Source organism: Marmota marmota, unplaced genomic scaffold, assembly GCF_001458135.2.
Source record: "Marmota marmota marmota unplaced genomic scaffold, marMar, whole genome shotgun sequence".
Taxonomy (NCBI): domain Eukaryota; kingdom Metazoa; phylum Chordata; class Mammalia; order Rodentia; family Sciuridae; genus Marmota; species Marmota marmota.
In genome coordinates, this window is record NW_026000082.1 from 12954511 (window position 1) to 12978003 (window position 23493).

General features: G+C 38.8%; 1 protein-coding gene across 1 annotated transcript in view; it reads right to left on the minus strand.

The window, feature by feature from the left end:
• Positions 1-23493, minus strand: part of Zyg11a (zyg-11 family member A, cell cycle regulator) — a 40299-nt gene that overhangs the window by 16212 nt on the left and 594 nt on the right. Inside the window, exons 2-8 of the mRNA XM_015484693.2 lie at positions 19526-19691; positions 13312-14063; positions 8212-8352; positions 7464-7640; positions 5069-5133; positions 3317-3416; positions 3180-3233 (exon numbers count right to left, since the gene is read on the minus strand). Coding sequence (XP_015340179.1) covers positions 3180-3233; positions 3317-3416; positions 5069-5133; positions 7464-7640; positions 8212-8352; positions 13312-14063; positions 19526-19691 — 1455 coding nt within the window. The remainder of the gene's footprint in view (positions 1-3179; positions 3234-3316; positions 3417-5068; positions 5134-7463; positions 7641-8211; positions 8353-13311; positions 14064-19525; positions 19692-23493) is intronic.

The following is a 23493-nucleotide window of genomic DNA, read 5'->3' on the forward strand; positions in this document are numbered from 1 at the left end:
TAAGGCTGGGAATGTAGCTCAGGGATATAGCACTTGCCTAGTGTATGCAAGGCCCAGTATTAAATAAACAAATAACATTTAAAAACCAGAAAACAAAATAAACTTGTCTCTCCAGGAAATCCACTGTTCTTCCTCCCATTATGTTGCTCGGAGTCCTTGCTCTATTTGTATCCAGTCCTGTTACCATTTCTAGACATTTTCACAACTTCTACTTTAGGATAAATGCTAAACCTAGCTATCAGTCCACTTCATGCCTCCCCCAAACTCTGAAGGTTGAAAAAGTCTGTGCTTTCAATATCTGCCCATAAATTTTAAAAGGGCATTCAACTATATTTTGTTCCAAAGATTGTTATTTCCTAATTCTCCTCCTCAAACTTTAATTACCATCTTTTAACTCTCATTGATCACTTCATATCTCTCCCTTTTGGTTATGCTGAGAATCAAACACAGGACCTACCACAAACTGGGTGAGAGCTCTATCACTGAGCCAAATTCCCAGCCCTATTTTTATTTTAAGACAGGGTCTTTCCTCAAAAGGCTAGGCATGGAACCGCCATACCGCTCCTTAGTATTTCTGCAGAAGAATTAAAATCATCATATTACAGTGATACATACCACCCATGTTTATAGCAGCACAATTCATAACAAAAGTCATATAGAAAAATGAAATTATGTCATTTGCAGAAAAATGGATGAAACTAGAAACCATTAAGTGAAATAAGTATAGCTCAGAAGGTTAAGGGTCCTGTGTTTTCTCTCCTATGTAGAAGCCAGAGAGGAAAAACGAAAAGAAAGATGGGGGCGGATCTCATTAAAATCAAAGGGACATCAGAAGAGGAAAACAACCAAGGGATGGGAGTAGGGAGACAGGGGGAAAGTGCTAGGGCGTGATACTGCCAAATTATATTGTTATATTATATGCATGTACAAATACAGCAACAAATCCCATCATTATGTACAACTAAAATGCACCAATTAAAAAATGCAGAGTGTGGGGAGACAGACTCTCACTATATTGTCGAGGATGGCCTCAAACTTGCAATTTCTCTGCCTCAATCTCTCAAGAATCTGGGTTTATAGGTATATGCCACCATGCCCAGCTCATATCATCTTTCAAAGTCACTCTTCTAAACTGGCATGTTTACACTTGCATCAATGTACTCTGCTTTCTCTCCTACTCCACTAAATCCAACATCTTTACATGTGCTCGAAATCTTATTCCTGCAATCTCAAGAATTTGGTGTCAAAATTATTTTCTCAATGGGGTGCCAAGGCACAAGCCAGGGAATTTGGGAGAATAGAGCAGCAGGATGGAAAGTCAGAGGCTAGCCACAGCAACTAAGTGAGATCCCACCCTCAGTAACTTAGAAACCCTGTCTTAATTTTTTTATATCTTTATTTCATTCATTCATTCATTATTCATTTATTTATTTATAATTTATGTGGTGCTGAGGATTGAACCTAAAGCCTTACAAGTGTGAGGCAACCACTCTACCACTGAGCTATAACCCTAGCCCCTTAAAATTTTTTAAAAAGTTGTCTTGTTTAGGGCAATTTTTCCCTTTTTCATAGGCACAAAATATCTTAATATTTTACAAAATATCTATCTTACAAAATCTATCTTACAAAAAAAAAATTACTATTGACTCCACATAGTACCGTTCTCTTTCCTTCTCATTAAAATCAACATAAAAAAGTTTTCTCCATTTCTCTGTTCATCATTCAACTTGTTTGGCCCAGCATTCTCTGAAAACAGGATCTACCAAGATGTCTCATGACTCCCATCATGCCAAATTCAAGAGTCAATTCCACTGTCATCTCACTCAACTACTCAGATCTGACACAACTGCCTGAGTTTTCTTGAATATTTCCTGTTGGATTCTAAGACACTTCTCTCTCCTGTTTCCTAGCACATTCTGGATGCTCCTTCTCAAACTCCTTTTTTGGCTTCTCCTAATTTTCCAATGAACTTCTGTATATCCTTTTCTTTTCTCTATATACACTCCATATTCTTTCTAGGTAATCCCATCCAATCCACAACTGATGAATAAAATAATTTCTCTACCCCTAACCACCACTATGAGCTGCAGCCCAGAACTCAAACTATCTTCTTGTTTTTTTTTTGAGGGGGGGGGTACCAGGGATTGAACTCAGGGGCACTCAAAACCACTGAGCCACATCCCCAGCCCTATTTTGTATTTTATTTAAAGACAGGGTCTCACCGAGTTGCTTAGTGCCTTGCTATTGGTAAGGCTGGCTTTGAAATCATGATGTTCCTGTCTCAGCTTCCTGAGCCAGTGGGATTACAGACATGCACCACTGCACCTGGCTTCATTTTTTTTAGTTGTAGATGAACACAATACCTTTATTTTATTTTATGCAGTGCTGAGGATTGAACCCTGTGCCTCCTATGAGCAAGGCAAGCACTCTACCACTAAGCCACACTCCCAGCCCTCAATCACCTTCTTGAGAACTCAAGCACCTCAGAAATGAACAGGCCCAAAAGAAAGTTTTTATCCTTGACTTTATCACTATTATAAACATGCATCAATAAGTGGAAAAATGTATTGGTTGGATATCAAACACTGAAGTATCCACAGATAACGGCAATGCAAAAGGCATAAAATAAGAAATGTATCTAAATAAAATACAAAATAGGGCTGGGGATGTGCCTCAGTGGTTGAGTACCCCTGAGTTTAATCCCCAGTACCAAAAAAAAAAAAAAAGTACAAAATAAAATGTTTTGAATGAGCAATCCTAATGTAAATACTGATTACAGATTTAATTGTGCTATAAACTTGTTGGGAACTGCAGAAGGAATCTGTAGAAATATATGTAGGAGAACTAAATTTTTATTTATTATAGTAACAAAATAAATATCTAAAACTGCAAAATCAAGAAACTGCAGTTAAGCATTATATTTTGAAAAGTAGAAGTAAATAAATAGCTATAAGAATAGAAATTTATCTTGGGGAACAAGTTTTACAATTTCTTTTCTTTGGTGATGAGAATTGAACCCAGGGCCTTGTGCATGCAAGGCAAGCACTCTAACAACTGAGCTATATACCCAGCCTACAATTTCTTTTTAATGGGGCCTTTAGACATATGTAATTTTTTAAGCTGCATTCACAAAATACCTGCATTTTTACAAAAGTTAAATGAAGATCAACTCAACCCACCTTAACTGCCATGAAGAGCTCTTCTTGGAGTTGTGCAATTTGCTCTGGTAATAGCTAAAGGCAAGTAAAAATCAAAAAGTGAAGTATCCAAGCTGTATGAGGAGGAAGAGCACGATCTTGACCTAAATGTCACATACCTGCAGTGCTAGAATAGAGGTGATGCTCACTGCCATAGTTTGCATTTTGGGGTTCTCATGCCTACAGAGCCATTTCATAACAAACTTGGCAGCATCAAACCTGAAAAGAAGTGTTTATTTTTCTCAATATTACATAGTTTGTGAAACTGTACATGGCAAATCACTCAGCCTCCCCCAACAAATCCTGTAACAAAAATAGTTTTGAACTTATAAAGCCTCAACTATGAAAATGAGCATTTAGGAGATAAGATGGAACAGGAGAGTATACAAATAGAATGAGTACGCATGGGGTGCAGATCAAAGGAAGGGTACCTGCAGAGCATGAAAGCAGCAGCCCTGGATTCAATCCTCAGAACCAAGGGGTAATAAAAAGAGCGAGAGAAAAAGAATAAAAATACAACACTGGGGCTGGGGCTCAGTGGTAGAGCTTGCCTCACACAAACATTGTGAGGCATTGGGTTCGATCCTCAGCACCATATAAAAAAATAAATAAAGATATTGTGTTCATCTACAACTAAAACATATTCTTTTAAAAAACAGAACACTGGATAAGCAGATCCAAAGAAACCTTTTTTTATTTTTATTTATTTCTGGGGATTTATTTTTATCCTTTCTAGGAACTGAACCCAGGATCTCACATAGTAGTAGGCAAATGCTCTTTTACTGAGCTACATCCCCAGCCCTTTTCATTTTTTATTATGACATGGAGCCTCACTAAATTGCCTAGGCTGGCCTTGAACTTGTGATCCTCCTGCCTAAGCCTCCCAAGTAGCTGGGTTTATAGCCCTGTGCAACTATACCTAGCAAAAAAACTTTTTAGCATTTAGTTTCTACTACGATGAGTCTAAAGAGTTTCCAAAGAGGTAGTAATTTGTAATCTGAATTGTGGACAGTGCCAAAACACCACAGCAAACTTACTATCCATAACCCTTCACCCACAAATTACAGACTGCATGGATATCAAATACTGAAGTAGCCACTGAAAACAGCAATGTAAAAGGTGTAAATGTTAATATACAAGACCATGTGAAGAGAACTCCCACATACTTCTTAAGGACATAAAAGATTTGAATAAATGGCTGGGCGTGGTGGTGCATTCCTGTAATCCCAGCGTCTTGTGAGGCTGAGGCAGGAGGATCACAAATTCAAAGCCAGCCTCAGCAAAAAGCTCGTATCAGTCTGTGCTTAATTTTTCTGCTTTCTGCAGTTAACTAATCTAAATGCTTTAAACTCGTGAATCTGGAAGATCACAAAGGCTTTGAAAAGAATCCCAAGAATCCCTCTATAACATCTAGGATGATAATGATTTTTTAAATTATTATTAAATAATCAATAACAAAATGAATGACTAAGATTCTTCATATGGCCAATACCTCTTAAACTATGTACTGTGACAGATAATTTATAAACATTATCATATCAAATCCTCAAACGAGTTACTATTTTATAAACAGAGGAAACATGTGCAGAGACAATGGAAGGGCTAGAACTTGAGTCCAAGTGCATTTTATTCTTTGGAGCTCATTATTTTTTTTACCCACTGCCTGGTCCTGGAATCACTTTGGGAGAGAACATTTACAAATATAGTACCACGGATCACTACTGTGTGTTAGGCTCAAAACAGCCTTCTGCACAAACACCATGTCTGAGCCTTAATCAGGCCTTGGCCAAACTAATAATCAAATGCCAACAGTGCTCAGAGGAATACTGGCCAGCACCCTAATCAGATGACCAACTTCTATTTATACTTGCCTGTCAAACGGAACATCCACAAGAATCCTGGAATTGGTTAAGGAAAGAAGACAATTCTTCTGTAACTTTTGGGTAAAAAGAGAAAATAATTATGAGTAAATGTAATACTCCATTCTAAATACAGGTTCCAAACATTTGGATGGTGCTAAAATGAGCTTTTCTTATTGGGAGCTCACTGCTGTACCTAGCTCTCTTCAAGTTTTTCCTTTAAACCTACAACTGATGACTGCCATGCAGGAATGAAGACTAATTGAGCCAGATCTTTTAACTTTTCAAGAACAGGCGAAAATACAGATTTCTTAAATAAGAAAGATCACCTTCCTTATTATATTTTTAAATAGCAACTCCCACTGGGACAGGCACAGTAGCAGATGTCTGTCATGCTAGAAAGTCAGGAGGCTGAGACAGGAAGACCAAAAGTTTAAGGCCAGCCTCAGCAACTGAGCAAGGCCCTAAGCAATTTAGCAAGACCCTCTCTCAAAATAAAAACATAAAAAGGGCTGGGAATGTAGTTCAGTGGCAAAACACCCCTGGATTCAATCCCCAATACAAAAAAAAAAAAAAAAAGAAAATTATATCTATCTCCCTCTCTCAATTCCTATCATAAAGACTCATTTAGATCTGACAAATTTTTTCACCTGTGTAACCATCACCACCACAAATCAAGAAAAAAACATTTCTATCATCCCCAAAGAGTTCTACTATGCCCCCATCCTGGCAGCCTCAACCCCAGAAAATTACAGTTATAGTTTTTTTTTTTCATTTAAGGTTTCACAAATGGAATCATATAGTATCTACTCTTAGAATATTTTGCCTGGCAAATGTTTTTGAGATTCATCCCTGTTGCATGTATCAGAACTTCATTTCTTTCTATGCCAAACAGTATTTCCTTATACCAATATACCACAATTTATTTATTCACCCAATTTTTTTAGTAATTATGAACAAGGTACTATGAACATTCCTATATAAACATTTATATAGACATATATTTTATTCTCTTTGCTAAACACGTAGGTGAGAATAACTGGGTAGAATAAAAAATGTATATTTCATTTTTAAAGGAATTACCAAACAGTTGAACTGGTAGTTATATCATTTCACATTCTTACAACCAAATGAGAATTTCAATTGTTTCATACCCTGCCAACACTTGATGCCTTCTAGTTATTGGCCAGTCTAAGGGGTATGCAGTAGTTTCTAGAAGGAGTACCAGTATCTCACTATAGCTTTAAATTGAATTTCCCAAGTAACTAAGAGTATTGTAGCTGGACACCAATGGTGCACACCTGTAATCCCATCAACTTGGGAGGCTGAGATAGAGTACAAGTTCAAGGTTAGCCTGGAAACTTACCAAAAAACTGTCCTAAAATTAAATAATAATAATAATAATAATAATAATAATAATAATAATGGCTGTAGATGTACTCAATGGTAAAGCCCCACTGGATTCAATCCACACACACATCCCCCAAAAATTACTGAGGTTCTGGAAATTGAACCCAGAATCTTGTCTGCTAGGCAAGCACTCTGACATTGACACTCTGACACTCTATATGCCCCCAACCCTTTTATTTTTTATTTTGAGACAGTCTCACTAAGCTGTTCAGGCTGGCCTCAAAATTGCAGTCCTCCTGCTTCATTCTCCAGAGTAGCTGGGATTACAGGCATGCATTTTAAAAAAATTTTAACCTCATTGCTTATCTGTATTTCCTATTTTTCTATACCAAACATCATATATTCCTTATCTATTTTGTCTCTCTCCCTCCCTCTCTTCCCCTCTTTCTCTCTCTCTCTCTCTGATACAATGAAAAACCAGAACTAAAAAATACACATTTGTATTTTTTGCAAGTCATCCATGGGCTGTGTGTGTGAGCTATGCTCACTGGAGCGATATTTTGAGGGGACAGGTCTGGCATTACGCGCTGACTGGGCTGTGCGACAAGTGCACCTTTCCTCTTGCTCAGCCTGTGATCGCACACAGCACCTGAGATGGGTGTGATTTGCCAAGATGTCAATCAACCTGCTGAACATAAGACAACGCAAAATAAGACTCCACCTCTGAAATATCATCCCCTGCCTTATTTGGTGAAGAACATTCCACTGAAGCTCCTTTGTGTGTGTCTCCTTTGTGTGTGTGTGTGTGTGTGTCTGGGTGCGCACTCTTTCCAGCGCTGTCCAGTGTAGAAGCTGACCCTTAAGGTGGCAGATCAGTCCCACCCTAGATCTGAGAAACTCATGTCCTTATGTTGTGTGATTTCTTCACTGTTTTCCTAGTTTAATGTTGCAGCCAGCTCTTTTGAACCCAGCTCATCTTGTCAGTGTGGGCACCTGGTGAGAGTAAAGTATTTGCCCTGATCTTAAAAAGCACAATTAAAATTTCAATCAAAATTACCTGTTGGTAATGGGGGAAATTTTTCAGAGCCTTGAAAAGTAGACAAGTGACTTCTGATAACAGGCGAACAGGCATTCCCTGGGCCAGACCCTGGCGTGTTAAGTTGAGGGCACATGCACTAGCTGTGAATTGCACTGGTAAATCCATTGGATGATTCCTCATTCCTACAGCCACAAGCTGAAGATAAACATGGTTTGAGAGTATAGAACAACATCAACATTCTTTTTACTGCCTTGTGCTTGTTCTGGTTGGCAAAATATTTGCTCTTTATCATAACAGTAACAGATATTCCTTATCCTCAGCATTTACTCTTTAGGACATTAAGGTATTACATCAATACTCTCTAATTAAAAGTCAGTCATTAACTTTCTGTGTGACTTTGGACAAGTTGCCTCCTTTCTCTGGACCTCCCATTTCCTCACACCTAAAACTAATTTCACAATCTTTCCTTGGGCCTCACTCCATTCAAGGTATTCCAATAGGCATTTCAGAGAACACAAATATGAACCAGACTTATATCTTATTCTTTAGTGTAAAGCCTTGTAAGAGCAACAGTGCACACGGGCAAACACTGTGAGGGATTCCAACAACATGAAACTAAAAAAAGCCCCATCAAAGACATACAAATAAGTGATGCTGAGGTAGATATGGAGGGAGCACTCATTTCTGGAAAGAAATCAAACATACAATTACTTATCTAATTGAACCAAGTAATCTGAAAAAAACTTCCTTTCTAGGGTATAGTTACCTTTAAAACAGCAGGCATGTGTACATGCATTGAAAATGTCTCTGTAAAGAGCCTGTAAAGAGCTTCCTTCATAAAACATGACCTGTTCCCATATCGGCTCAGTGCTTCGGAAATCTGACCCATACTGGCTCCTCCAGCAACCTGAAAAAGAAGCACATTACTAATAGGTTTTACCAGTCATGCCCAAGCTTCCAATGTTTGAAACAATATTAAGAGCTGTTCAATGATATATTCCAGGTGGTTTACAAAGTTGTTCTCATTTAGTCAGAGAGGTAAAGTATGCTGCTAATTTAACAAAGCAGTAAACTGGAGAAATCAAAATTAAATACCATCTCCCTATAACTGTATTACAATTGATACTTCAACTGAGTACAATCCTCAGTAATGCAAAACAAGAGAAAAATACTCAACTAATATAATGAGTTATGTGTAATTTTTTAATGTTAAATTATTGAAAGCTAGATTATAATTAATTGAAGAGTTATATTTTATTTTATTTTTTTAAAAAAGAGGGAGAGAGAGAAATTTTAATATTTATTTTTCAGTTTTCGGCGGACACAACATCTTTGTATGTGGTGCTGAGGATCAAACCCAGGCCGCACACACGCCAGGCAAGCACGCTACCGCTTGAGCCACATCCCCAGCCCCAAGTTATGTGTAATTTTTTTAACAACCAAAAATAATGAATGCATATAATGTTTCTCAAATAATCCTATACAATTAGACAAAAAAATAGAAAAATGGTCATGTAAAATAATACAAAAAGACTAAGGATATAGTTCAGTTGGTAGAGCATTTACCTACCATGTGTGAGGCCCTATATTCAATCCCCAGCAACATAAAATAGAAAAAGAAAAAGGAATTGATTTTAATTTTTTTGAGTAGCATTTCTTTCTTATTTATATAGTATCATAATTCTTCCATGCTATCCCTGAATAACACATTTTAAACAGTCAATATGAAGACTTTGGATCTGGAAAATAATGGCATTCACCTGACTCCAAACCACCCCTACTCCCAACACCCTCATATCATCTCTTCAAACTATAAAATCAACAAAGAATTTAAACAAACTAGAAATGACAGTTTACAGCATTACTGGGTAGTGAGGGGAAAAAAGAAGGAAATGGGGGAGGGGAGATTAAGGATCATGCAAAAGAAAAAGAAAACCTTCACCATTCTACCATGACAAATAACATCATCACCCATTGGATGATCTCACTCCACTAAATTGACAAGAGACTGCTTTTAAGTTAGGAACCTGATCAACCAAATGCCCGAAAATGAAAAGATTAAAATCAATTCCATATAAAACATTTTTGAGAATGTCAGAAAAATGAAAACCTACATATTTTGGCTAAAAAAAAATCTTTCCATAAATAAAAAATAAATCAGAAGACAATTATACCATAGCACAGCACTCCAAACTTAATATTCTTTTTTTTTTAGTTGTAGATGGACACAATATCTTTATTTTTTATTATTATTATTTTATGTGGTGCTGAGGATAGAACCCAGGGCCTCATGCGTGCAAGGCAAGTTCTCTATCACAGAGCCACAACTCCAACCCTCAAACTTAATATTCTTAACACACATTTTAGTATATGAAAATATATATATATATATCCAGGCACAGTGGCACCCACCTATAATCCCAATGACTTGGGAGACTGAGGCAGAAGGACCAAAAGTTGAAGGTCAGCCTCAGAAACTTAGAGAGACTCTGTCTCAAAATAAAAAATAAAACTGTCTGGGAATGTAGCTCAGTGGTAAAGCACTCCTGGGTTCAATCTCCAGTGCCAAAACAAATCATTAATATCAAGGAGCTAAAGCAAGGGTTTATTAAATTCTGGAAAGAAAAAGATAAAATTTTACCAAATAGAAAGACTAAGTTACAGGGTACACAAGGAAGAATAGAGTTAAATTTTTTTTTTTTTTTAAATATAGTATGGGTAATAGCATGGTGCTGCTTGCCTCTAATTCCAGAAATCTGGGAAGCTGAGGCAGGAAGATTACAAATTCTGAGGCTAGCCTCAGCAATTTAGCAAGGCCCTAAGCAACTTTGTGAGATACTGTCTAAAAAAATAAAAAGGGCTGGGAATGTGGCTCAGTGGTTAAATATCCCTGGATTCAATTCCGAGTACCTCTCCTCAAAAAACATTGAGTAAGTAAGAAGAATATAGCAGGAAAATTGACTTCTTCCCCACCTCCACCCCCACTCCCACACTGAGAATTGAGCCTAAGGACAATCTACCAACTGAGTTATACCTCTTTTCATTTTGTGTCAGGGTCTCACTAAGTTGCAGAAGCTGGCCTAAAACTTGCAATCCTCCTGCCTTGGCCTCTAGAGGTATGCACAAAATGTATCCAGCCCAAACAGTTGTATCCTATGCAGTGCCCAGGATCCAACCCAGGGCCTCATGAATGCTGGGCTAGCACCATACCACTGAGCTACATTCCCAGTCAAAATAAGTAAAAACTTAAAACAGAAAGCAGAAGCAGAAAAAGATCTAGAGAATCATTACAGAATAAAATGAAAGAATATCAAACCTATACAGACAAGTTTCTGTAGGAAAAATGAATCCTTGAAACTACCATCCTAGAAAACTGTCTAGATAGAAAAGACCTAGGGGACTCAGGGTGTATCTCAGTGGTTGAGGCTCAGGGTGTATCTCACTGGTCAAACTCTTGTATAGCATGTACACATGTTCATCCCAGGCACAAACACCTAAAGAAGAAAATGTGAACATAGTTAGTGTCTCTACAAAATACTTTTACACAGCCAGGCAAGGTGGTGCAGGCCTGTAATCCCAGCTTCTTGGGAGGCTGAGGCAACAGCATTACAAATTCAAGACCGGCTTGGGCATCTTAGTGAGACCTTGTCTCAAAATTTTAAAAAATGAAAAGAGGATATAGATATAGCTCAGTAGTAGAGCTCTCCTGGGTTCAATCACCAACATCACACACACACACAGACACACACACAAAATACACTTCTGAACATATACATTTAAATATATTTTGCTTTTCACAAAATAAGCCAATCCCCAAAAAAACCAAAGGCCAAATGTTTTCTCTGATGTGTGAATACTAATTCATGATGGGGGGAGGGGGCAGTGGGGAGAGGCTAGGGAAGAATAGTGTTACTTTATAATAGTTAGAGGGGAGTGAAGGGAAGGGAAGGGGAATGGGGGTAGGAAGGATAGTAGAATGAATCAGACAAAATTATTACCTATGTACATAAATAACTATATGACTGGTGGGATTCTACATCATGTATAACTAGAATAATGAGAAATTATACTCCATTATATATGATGTATCAAAGTGCATTCTAAACTGGACACAGTGGCACACTCCTATAATCCCAGCGGTTAGGTAGGCTGAAACAGGAGGATGGCAAATTCAAAGCCAGCCTCAGCAATGGCAAAGTGCTAAGCAACTCAGTGAGACCCTGTCTCTAAATAAAATACAAAATAGGGCTGGGAATGGGGCTCAGTGGCCAAGTGCCCCTGGGTTTAATCCCTGGTACCAAAAAACAAAAAGTGCATTCTATTGTCATACATGACACATATATACATAGCTTTTCAAAATAACACCATGGGTGGGCTGGAGTTGTGGCTCAGTGGTAGAGCACTTGCCTAACGTATGAGGCACTGAGTTCAAATTTCCGTACCACATATAAATAAAAGTCCATCAACATCTAAAAAAAAATAGTAATAAAAAAAAAAGAAAGTCACACTGTTAAAAAAAAAAAGAAAAGAAAGAGGGACTGGGCCTGGGGCTGAGTGGCAGAGCACTCGCTTAGCATGTGTGAGGCTCTGAGTTCAATCCTCAGCACCACATAAAAATAAATAAATAAAATAAAGGTATTGTATCCAACTACAACTGAAAAAAAAAAAAAAGAAAAAAATGACACCATGGGTTGAGGATACAGCTCAGTTGTAGAGTGCTCACCTAGCATGTGCAAGGCCCTGGGTTCAATTCCCAGCCCAAAGTTATAAACTTATTCTGGCAATGTTCAAAACATTTCTTTTTGGTGTTGCTAGGAGCCAGGCCTGGTGGCACATACCTATAATCCTAGCTATTTGGGAGGCTGAGGTAGGAGGAATACAAGTTTGAGGCCAGCCTGGACCAGTTAGCAAAATCCTGTCTCAAAACAAAAATTAAAAAGGCTGAGTGTGTAGCTCAGAGGAACAGCAACCCTGGGTTCAATCCCTAGGACGCCCCCTCCAAACAAACACACACACACACACACACACACACACACACACTACTGAGTGTAGTTGAGGCAGATGATCAATATGGCTAGCACTATTACAGGTGTGTCCCACCAAGCCTGGCTATCCTCAGTTCTTTAAAAAGATGTGATGAACACATCTTTATTTATTTATTTTTATGTGGTGCTGAGGATGGAACCCAGTGCCTCATATATGCAAGGCAAGTACTCTACCACTGAGCCACAACCCCAGAACCCTCCTCAGTTCTTAAGAGAGGTAAAGAGCATAAGATTTGGATTTGGATGCAGGTACCAGCTTTAAAACTGAATGGTTCATTCCATGATGGTAAGTAGCCAAATCTCTCTGAGCTTCCCTTTCCTCATCTGTAAAATGGGAGGATTAAAGAAGAAAACAATGGGCAAGCACAACACCGCCACATATGAGGTAATCAATAATGGCTATAATTATTATCAAGCTAGACTGGGAGACATGGAAGCAGGAATTGTATCTTAATGTAACTGTATCTTAATTTAACAGTTAATAATTATTGTGCACCCATTATATCACAACCTATCACATAGTGGGTGCACAATAATTATTATTTTTTTTTTAACATTTATTTTTTTTAGTTTTTGGCGGACACAACATCTTTGTTTGTATGTGGTGCTGAGGATCGAACCCGGGCCGCACGCATGCCAGGCGAGTGCGCTACTGCTTGAGCCACATCCCCAGCCCGCACAATAATTATTAACTGTTAAATCTTAAGGATTTTTTTGTTGTTGTTGCTTTTGCAACTAACACCAAGTACACATTCTGGTGAACAGCAAGAACTTAACAATGTTCTGAACAAATGAAACAAAACTTATTTTAATGAACAAACCCTCAAGCCTTGCTTTGTAGTAAAGAAGTCAGAATAACCAGCATCTGTAGCGAGGAGCCCAACAAATTGCATTTCAGGTCGCTGCTGTATAAATCGCTCTACAGCTCCATCAGTGATACAACTGCCGCCAGAAATATCCAGGGACACAACATTTGGCAGGATATCCTCCTGCTGTAACAAATGAAAAGCTAAGTCTGATTTGAGTTGCCTGTGATTGGAAATATCAAGGTGACGCAGATATTGAAGTTCTCTGATGACTCCAAGAATTTGTGGTTTGGTCATGGTCAGGCATTTCAGGTAGTGCATTGTGAGAAACTTGAGTCGATCCTTACAGTTAAGGAGTGCAGAGATGTTCGTGACCAGAGTATTGGAGATGTCCAAGTTTTCCAGGTTTGGTAACTGAGAAACATTAGCCAGATCTTCAGTATGAAAGCAAACGTTGAAAACACTTAAAATACAAAGTCCAGTGAGCTGACCAAAGGACAGCCGTTTTGAATCTTGAGGAACGCTTGTCGAGTCTAATAGAAGACACCGGAGATTTTGCTGGATCCAGCTATTGCTGCAGAGTCCACTTAAGATATCTGGGATTGGAAGGTCAGAGTGCACTGCAGTGGCATCTACTTCAACAAGCTTATGATGGCAGAAGGCTTTTATGAAGGCAGCTGCAGAGATTTTAGCTTTCTGGATATTTACCATCTTCAGGTTCATTTGGTTGCCTTGGAAAATACTTGCTGTTCTATCAGTCAGCTTGCCTATAAGAGAAGCAGAGCTAGCTTGTAATGACAATGAGATCTCATGTCTTTCCAGGATGCAATGTGGAATGAACAGACGGACAGATGCTAAGAATAATAAAGACTACATTTACCACTCACTCTGTGCCAGGCATTGTTCTAAATTCTTTACCAAGATTATCTCACTCTTGCACTAACATATACAGGAACTACTACTACTACTATTATATAGATGAGGAAACTGAAGCTTGAAGAGGTTAAATAACTTGCAAGTTTAAAATATGTGGTAAGTTGGACTCCAGAGACCAAAGTGATATTTATAGTAACCTTATTTATAGAAATGAAAAATGAAACCAAACAGGTATGTAAGTGACATATAAATGTAAATAACTCTTTGCTTACTTATCACTTCCCCCCTCCCCCAGTACTGAGGATGGAACACTAAGCCTTCCATCCATCTTTTTTTTGAGGTACATCTTGCTAAGTTGCCCAGGCTGGCCTTGGATTTGCCCTCTCAAACTCAGAGGCGCAAACAATCCTCCTGAGCAGCTGGAACTACAAGCATGCCTCCCTGCTTTACCTAATAATTTCTCTGCATCTTTCTATGTTTAGATATACAAATATTTACCATTATGTCACAATTGCTTATAGCACTCAATTGGGTAACATGATATATGGGTGTATATCCTAGAAGCAACAGGCTTTACCATCTATCTATGTTTGTGTAAGTAAATTATGATGTTCACACAGTTTGTTTGTTTGTTTGTTTGGTACTGGGGATTGAATTTAAGGGCACTCTACCACTGAACTACATCTCTAGCCCTACCTATTTTTCATTTTGAGACAGAGGCTCACTATGTTTCCAAAGCTGGCTCAAACTTGCAATTCTCCTTCCTCAGCCTCCTGAATCGCTGGTATTACTAGTAGGTACCACCCATCTGGTAGATCTTTTTTAGAATATGTGCCCATTGTTAAGTGTGGCATGGCTGCAGTCAAGAAAGTATGTAAACCCAGGTAGTCTGGTTCTAAAGCCAGAGCTCTAAATCTTTAATCCTTACTGCCTTTAAGGGGAAGCCAAATAAGTAGAAATCTTATTAAGCAGCAGCCACTGAGAGTGGAACAAAATTAAAAGAATACCATGACTCAGCAATCCAGAAAAGAAAACGGGAAACAAGGAGATATTTGGACACATGGTTCTGAAGCTCAGAATAAAGGACTAAGCTGAGAACTCTGGGGAATTAGTAGTAGTAACTAAACCTAGGAAAATTACCCAAGAAGTGTGCAAAGTAAGAAGGGTTTTCAATGTCATGTATATCTAAAAAAAATAAAAATATATAAAAAAGAAGGTATTCAAAATAAAACCTTAGTTATGGTATGTACAAGCAGAAAGCTAATTATGGAACAGCTCAGGAAACAAGAAGAAATCAGAAACACTAAGTCAGAAAAGTCACCGACAGCAAATGAACATGACAATTCTAACCTCAAGAACTCCTGCTTTTGGGTGTTTGCAATGATAATCCATCTACAGCCATAATAATCATAGCAACAATCAACCAGAAAAACTTCACAGAACCATGAATGAAGTACAAGGAAACACACACACATAGCCTGAATCTGATCAAACATCCAATTAACACAAAATACAGGGATCAGAGAAACATGTCAATATCAGAGCACACAGGGATGGATGGAGGTAGGGCACTCGCTTAGCATGTGTGAGGCACTGGGTTAGATCCTCAGTACCACATAAGGTAAAATAAAGACATTGCAATCACCTATAACACATATTTTATATATATATAATATATGCTCAGTTAATAATGGCAAAATCCAGGGGCTGGGGATGTGGCTCAAGCGGTAGCGCGCTCGCCTGGAATGCGTGCGGCCCAGGTTCGATCCTCAGCACCACATACAAACAAAGATGTTGTGTCCGCCGAAAACTAAAAAAAAAATAAATATTAAAAAAAAAAATAATGGCAAAATCCAGACTGTATAAAACTCTACAGAACAAGCAACTGGTTTCTTTAAAGCACACACACATAGTGGCAACATGCCTGTAATTTCAGCTACTTAAGAGGCTTGGGCAGGCAAATAAGGTCTGTTTCAAAATTTAAAAAAAGAATGGGGGTGCTGGGGATGCAGCTCAGTGGTAAAGTGCCCTCTGAGTTCAGTCCCCTGTAGAGATGAAGTAGAGGGTAGAGATGTAGTTCAGTGGTTAAAGTGTTCCTTCCTAGTTTCAATCCCTAGTGTTAAGTATAAAAGTACTAGACGAAATGCTTCAGGACACTGGAATTACAGAAAACAAAAAAGCAAAAAGAGGTAAATAGGATTACAACAAACTTAAAAACTTCTGAGTTCAGTAAAGGAAACAAATCTACCAAATGAGAGAAAATACTTGCAACTATGCTTCTGAAAAGGTGTTACTATATAAAGAACTCAAAACACTCAACAGTGAGAAATAATACTAATACTAATCTGATTAAGAAATGAACAATAGGGGCTGGGATTGTGGCTCAGAGGTAGGGCGCTCACCTACCATGTGTGAGGCACTGGGTTCAATCCTCAGCACCACATAAAAATGAAATAAAGATATTGTGTCCACCTATATCTAAAAAATAAATTAAAAAAAAAGAAATGGACAATAGCTGGGCACAGTGGCACATAACTGTAATCTCAGCAACTGGAAAAGCTGAGGCAGGAGGATTCCAAGTTCAAGGCCAGGTTCAGCAATTTAGTGAGACCTTATCTCAAAATTAAAAAATATTACAGCATCCCCAGCATCAATCTCGCACATGCGCGCGCGCGCACACACACACACACACAGGTTCATATCCATAATGTAAAGAATAGGAGATGATACTACAGCAACAGCATTTTGAAAAATACAAGATGGACAAGTGACAACTTAGTTTTCCATTTACCTGGTAAGCCAAGAGCAAAATGAACTTAGAAGCAAAACAATTTCTATCATAGTATCTGAGAAAGACTGAAACTCAACTTTCACAAGTAAAATGCAAATAATTTGTATGTAAAGGTGCTTTTCAAATAGTAAAAAAATTGCTGTGAGAGTGAGAGTAGTCTATAGAGGAACCTTATTACCTTGACAAACCATCATCCCAAGGAATCGATCAGCTATCTCCTGAGGGAAACTCCATTGCTCTGGAAAGCACAGTGTTCCATCAGGTTTCTTAGAACACAATTCTTCCAGATTAGCAATCAGGACATTCATGCAGATGTTGGCCAATGTATAGGGTGATGCCTCCTCCTAGCAAACAAATTCCAAACCTTGTTAGAACACATCTGCAAATATTCAGCATAAAAGTGGTCATGCCTACATTCCTACTCTAATAATGATTTATATGTAATAGAACCACCATGGGCTGGGGTTGTAGCTCAGTGGTAGAGCACTTGCCTTGCACGCATGAAGCATTGTGTTGGATCCTCAGCACCACGTTAAATAAATAAACAAAATAAAGATTAAAAAAAATCTCACAATTTCAGTGCAATATCTGGGATTTTTCAAGCAGAGATCACATAAGTCATTCCTTCAAGATACATTTTTGTGTGTGTGTGTGTGTGTGTGTGTGTGTGGTGCTGGGGATTAAACCCATGGCCTTGTGCATGCAAGGTAAACGCTCTACCAACTGAGCTAAATCCCCAGCCCCAAGGTACATTTTTTTAAGTTATTATTCTGTGACAGAGGATAAAAAGGCCTATTCCCACTTTCAAAGATGTTCACAACCAGGACTAGAGGATTTACCTCAGTGGCAGAGCACTTGCATGAGATGCATGAGGTTCTTGGTTCGACTACCAACAGAGCAAAAAAAAATTAAATGTATGGTGTGTGCCTATTGTCCCAAATACTTGGGTTACTGAGGTTGGTGGATCACTTAAGCCCCTAAGTAGGAGACCAGTCTGGGCAACATAGTGAGATGCCAGTTTGAAAAAAATAAAAAGCTAGACGCGGTAGCACACACCTGTAATCCCAGTGGCTCAGGAGGCTGAGGCAGAAGGATCCTGAGTTCAAAGCCAGCCTCACTAAAGGGGAGGTGCTAAGCAACTCAATGAGATCCTATCTCTAAATAAAATACAAAATAGGGCTGGGGATGTGGCTCAGTGGTCCTGTGCTCCTGAGTTCAATCCCCGGTAAAACGCCTCCCCGCCCAAAAAAAAGGTGCTTTAAAGAGTTGAGGCTAAGGTTGTGTGGTTCAGTGGTAGAGCACTTGCCTAGCATGTGTGAGGCACTGGGTTCTATTCTCAGCACTGCATATAAATAAATAAAATAAAGTCCATTTACAAGTAAAAAAAAAAAATATATATATATATATATAAAAAGAGTAGAGAACTGAAAGGAAGGTGAGACTATAGAGGCACATGGTCCCTTTCTCATCCAAAATAGGTTGATATGGTACTATATTAGATCCCAAAAGATAATATGCTGGAGATTGCTAACTTTTTCAGAAACTTCAACATGCAACACATCTCTGACCTCCACAGCATTTTGAACTTCTTAAATTCCTTCCATGGAAGTTGGGGATGTAGCTAAGTGGTGCTCTTGCCCAGCATGCACAAGGCCCTGGATTTAATCCCCAACACCACAGAATAATTAATAATAAATAAACATGATGGCACACACTCAGGAGACTAAGGCAAGAGGATCACAAGTTCAAGGCCAGCCTGGGAAACTTAGCAAGATCCTATTTCAAAATAAAATATACAGGTTAGGCATGTAGCTCAGTTCCAGTGATACAGAGCTTGCCTAGAATGTGTGAGGCTCTGAGTTTAACTCCAGTGTCTCGAGGGGTGCAGGGAAACACGGGGACCAGGCTTGATGGCACAGGCCTAATCCCAGCTACTCAGGAAGGCTGAAGCAGGAGGATTCCAAGTTCAGCAACTTAGCAAGGCCCTTTGCAAAATAAAAATTCTTTATAAAAAGATCTGGGCATGTAGCCGGACACAGTGATACATGCCTGTAATCCCAGCGGCTCAGGAGCCTGAGGCAGGAGGATCACAAGTTCAAAGCCAGCCTCAGCAACTCAGCAAGGCCCCCAGCAACTCAGCAAGACCCTGTCTCTAAATAAAATATAAAAAGAGCTGGGGACATGGCTTTGTGATTAAATATCCTTGGGTTCAATCCCTTTAACAAAAAAAAAAAAAAAAAAAAAAGGAANCGCACATGCGCGCGCGCGCACACACACACACACACAGGTTCATATCCATAATGTAAAGAATAGGAGATGATACTACAGCAACAGCATTTTGAAAAATACAAGATGGACAAGTGACAACTTAGTTTTCCATTTACCTGGTAAGCCAAGAGCAAAATGAACTTAGAAGCAAAACAATTTCTATCATAGTATCTGAGAAAGACTGAAACTCAACTTTCACAAGTAAAATGCAAATAATTTGTATGTAAAGGTGCTTTTCAAATAGTAAAAAAATTGCTGTGAGAGTGAGAGTAGTCTATAGAGGAACCTTATTACCTTGACAAACCATCATCCCAAGGAATCGATCAGCTATCTCCTGAGGGAAACTCCATTGCTCTGGAAAGCACAGTGTTCCATCAGGTTTCTTAGAACACAATTCTTCCAGATTAGCAATCAGGACATTCATGCAGATGTTGGCCAATGTATAGGGTGATGCCTCCTCCTAGCAAACAAATTCCAAACCTTGTTAGAACACATCTGCAAATATTCAGCATAAAAGTGGTCATGCCTACATTCCTACTCTAATAATGATTTATATGTAATAGAACCACCATGGGCTGGGGTTGTAGCTCAGTGGTAGAGCACCCCTGGGTTCATTTTCCAGTACTACTGGGGAAAAAAAATCTGGGAATGTGATGTGGCTCAGGGCTTGCCTAATATGCACCAGGTTCCTGGGCTGAATACCCAGTATGGGAAAAAAATAAATAAAATAATAATAAATAGAATTACATACAACATTCTGCTACTTGTTTTTGTTATTAAAACCAGTATTGATGTTTTTGATATCCACTCTATTCAGTTTCTAAGTCACTTTATCTGTTTTCCATATTCTTTTTTTTAATATTTATTTTAGTTGTAGTTGAACACAATACCTTTATTTCACTTATTTATTTTTATGTGGTGCTGAGGATCGAACCCTGGACCTCGCGAGTGCTCTACCACTGAGCCACAACCCCAGTCCCTGCTTTCCATATTCCACCAAGAACATTATTGCCTTTGCCATTATAAAATCTGCTACTTTTTTTTTTGGGGGGGGGGGCACTGAACCGAGGGGCACTCAACCACATGAAGCCACATCCCCAGCCCTATTTTGTATTTTATTTAGAGACAGGGTCTCATTGAGTTGATTAGTGCCTTGCTGAGGCTGAGGCTGACTTTGACCTTGTGATCCTCCTGCCTCGGCCTCCTGAGCCACTGGGATTAACAGGCATGTGCCATCGTGCCTGGCCTAACAGATACTTTCTGATACTCTTCATAGTGGCTGTCTTCAGCAGATTCAGGTATAACTGACCATTTCTTCCTTCAAACACTTTCCTTGGCTTCTGTGACAACACCTTCCTTTCCTTTCCTGTTCTAGTTTACCTTATTTGCTCCTTTTTATCTGAAGACTTTAAATGTTGGAAATATTCAGAGTTTCATCCTAGAACTGTGCTGTCCAATTTGATTGCCAGTACTCACATGTGGCTATTTCCATCCAAATTAAAATAAAAATTTCAGGACTAGCCACGTTTCAAGAGACATATGGCTAGCAGCTACCATACTGGGTAGTGCAGATACACAACATTCCTTTATCACAGAAAGTTTTCCAGGACAGCACTGTGCTAGGCCCTTTCTTTGCTTCTACAATATATAACTACTGATTGTCTGACTAAATGCTCTCTCTAAAGCCAATGAATCCCAGATTATTATCTCCAGGTCAGACTTCTCTTTCAGCCAGTCTTGGATATCCAATTGGCTACTACTGATGTATCACTTAACTGTGTTACGAAAACATTTCCAACTCATCCTGCACAAAAATGAACTTTCCCAGTGTTTCCCAGCTCCAAAAGTGCTATGTATCTTCAGCAGATGAATCTACCACACCTCCTGGTCTTTGACCAAAGCTGCCGGCCAGTATCCAATGCATCAGCAAATCCCATGTATTCTACCTTGTATACCACTTACCTCCCACCCAGATTCACAAGAAACTCAAAGATGACGGAAGGGAGGAGAATGTTAGAACGTATATTAGTTTCCAAGTGCTGCAATAAACAATTACCACAAAACTGGCAGCTTAAAAACAGAAATCTATTTTCTCAATTTCAGACAACAAAATTCCAAAATCAACGGGTCAGCAGGGCCACATTCCCCTCTGAAGGCTGTAGGGGAGAATTTTCCTTGAGTGTTCTAGCTATGTTGGCTCTTAGCTCTCCACAGCTTATTGAAGCATCACTTTGCTCTCCACCTTCATCTTTATGTGGCCTTCTTCCATATCTCTGATCAAATCTCCCTCTCTTTGCTTTTATATATAATATATTCATTTATCAGACAGTGCTAGGGATCCAACCTAGGGTCTTGAGTGTGCGAGGCAAGCACTCTACCACTAAGATAACCTCCAGTTACCTTTCTTTTATGAGATTACCACTATAATAAATAGTATTTAGTTGATTTGGAGTACACCCTAAATTTAGATGATTTTACCAAGATCTTCAACTGGGTGCAGCACACCTGTAATCCCAGAGGCTTAGGTGGCTGAGGCAGGAGGATCACAAGTTCAAAGCCAGCCATCAGCAACTTAGTGAAGCACTTAGCAACTCAGGGAGACCCTGTCTCTAAATCTAAATAAAATATTTAAAAAGGGCTGGGGACCCTGTGTCTAAATAAAATATTTAAAAAATAGCTGGGGACATAGCTTGGTGGTTAAGCACCTCTGGGTTCAATTCCTGGTGCAAAAAAAAAAAAAAAAAAGAACCTCAATAGCATCTATAAAGAAAGACCCTTCCAAATAAGGTCAAATTCACAGATAGCAGGAGTTGGATTGTAGACATATTTTGGGGGAAACAATTCAATCCATTACAGCATATGTCCCTAGCTCTCTGAAAAGTTACCCTGGGTTGGCAGTGTCCCTTAACCAGTCCTCTAAAATCCACCCCCTTTCCTTCTGTAAGGTCCTCTGGGTGGTAAACTGCTATTACCAGGCATAGAATACTATATGTGGGTATGAGGACACATGCTTGTAATCCCAGTGGCTGGGGAGGCTGAGGCAGGAAGATCAGGAGTTCAAAGCCAGCCTCAACAAGTTAGCAAGGCCCTAAGCATCTCAGAGAGATCCTATCTCTAAATAAAATATAAAGAAGGGATAAGGATGTGGTTCACTGGTTAACCACCCTGGGTTAAATCCTTGGTACAAAAAAAAAAAAAATTTTTTAATTAAAAATACTGTATGACTTTTTCCATACTTGACCCTTATTATATTTGGAAACAGCCCCTTAAACTCTCCTTGGATTATCCCTATTTTGAATCTGTCATTTGTTTCCTGCTTGCAAATGGCAGAAATAAATTTCTAGACTATCTCCTCCTTTCTAGCCCCACCATAAGTTTCAAACCCAAGTCACTACTATTTTACCTATCGTACTACAAATCTGCAAATCAGTGTTTCCACTTTCACTTCTAATTCTTTTTCCAATCTATCTACCCAGAAGACAGACTCACCATTGTTAAAGTATAATTATACTATATGACTGGCTTTTTTTTTTTAAAAAAGAGACAGATTTTTTTTAATATTTATTTTTTAATTTTTCATCAGACACAACATCTTTGTTTGTATGTGGTGCTGAGAATCAAACCCGGGCCGCATGCTACTGCTTGAGCCACATCCCCAGCCCACTATATGACTGTTTTAACTAGAAAATGTTCAAATGAGTACAAGGTTAAAAAAAAAAAAAACTATTGCTATAGGCAATCAACAATCAGATAGAAAACAGAATTTGTTTAAGTTACAATACCATTTTAAAAATATCAAATACAGAGCTGGGCATGGTGGTGCACATCTGCAGTTCCAGCTACTCAGAAAGCTGAGGCAGGAAGATCACCTGGGTTCAAGGCTGATCTGGGCAATGCAGTGACACCCTGCACCTTAAAAAAAAAAAATGTATGCATCACAAATACAGTGCCTAATAAGGAAGAAAACAAAAATATACACAACGTGGCACCTATGAAGTTCAGCTCACATTAAAATTATAATCAAACATGAGCAGGAAAAAAAATTTCAGTCAGAAACTGGTGAAGAAATAAATAAAATTAGCCGGGTACAGTGCTACACGTCTGTAATCATAGTGGCTCAGCAGGCTAAGGAAGAAGGAACTAAAATTCAAGGCCAACCTCAGCAATTTATTAAGACCTTGTCTCAAAACACTTAAAGGGCTGGGGATGTGGCTCAGGGTTTGAGCACTGCTGTGATGAATCCCTGGTGAGGGGGGCGCAGG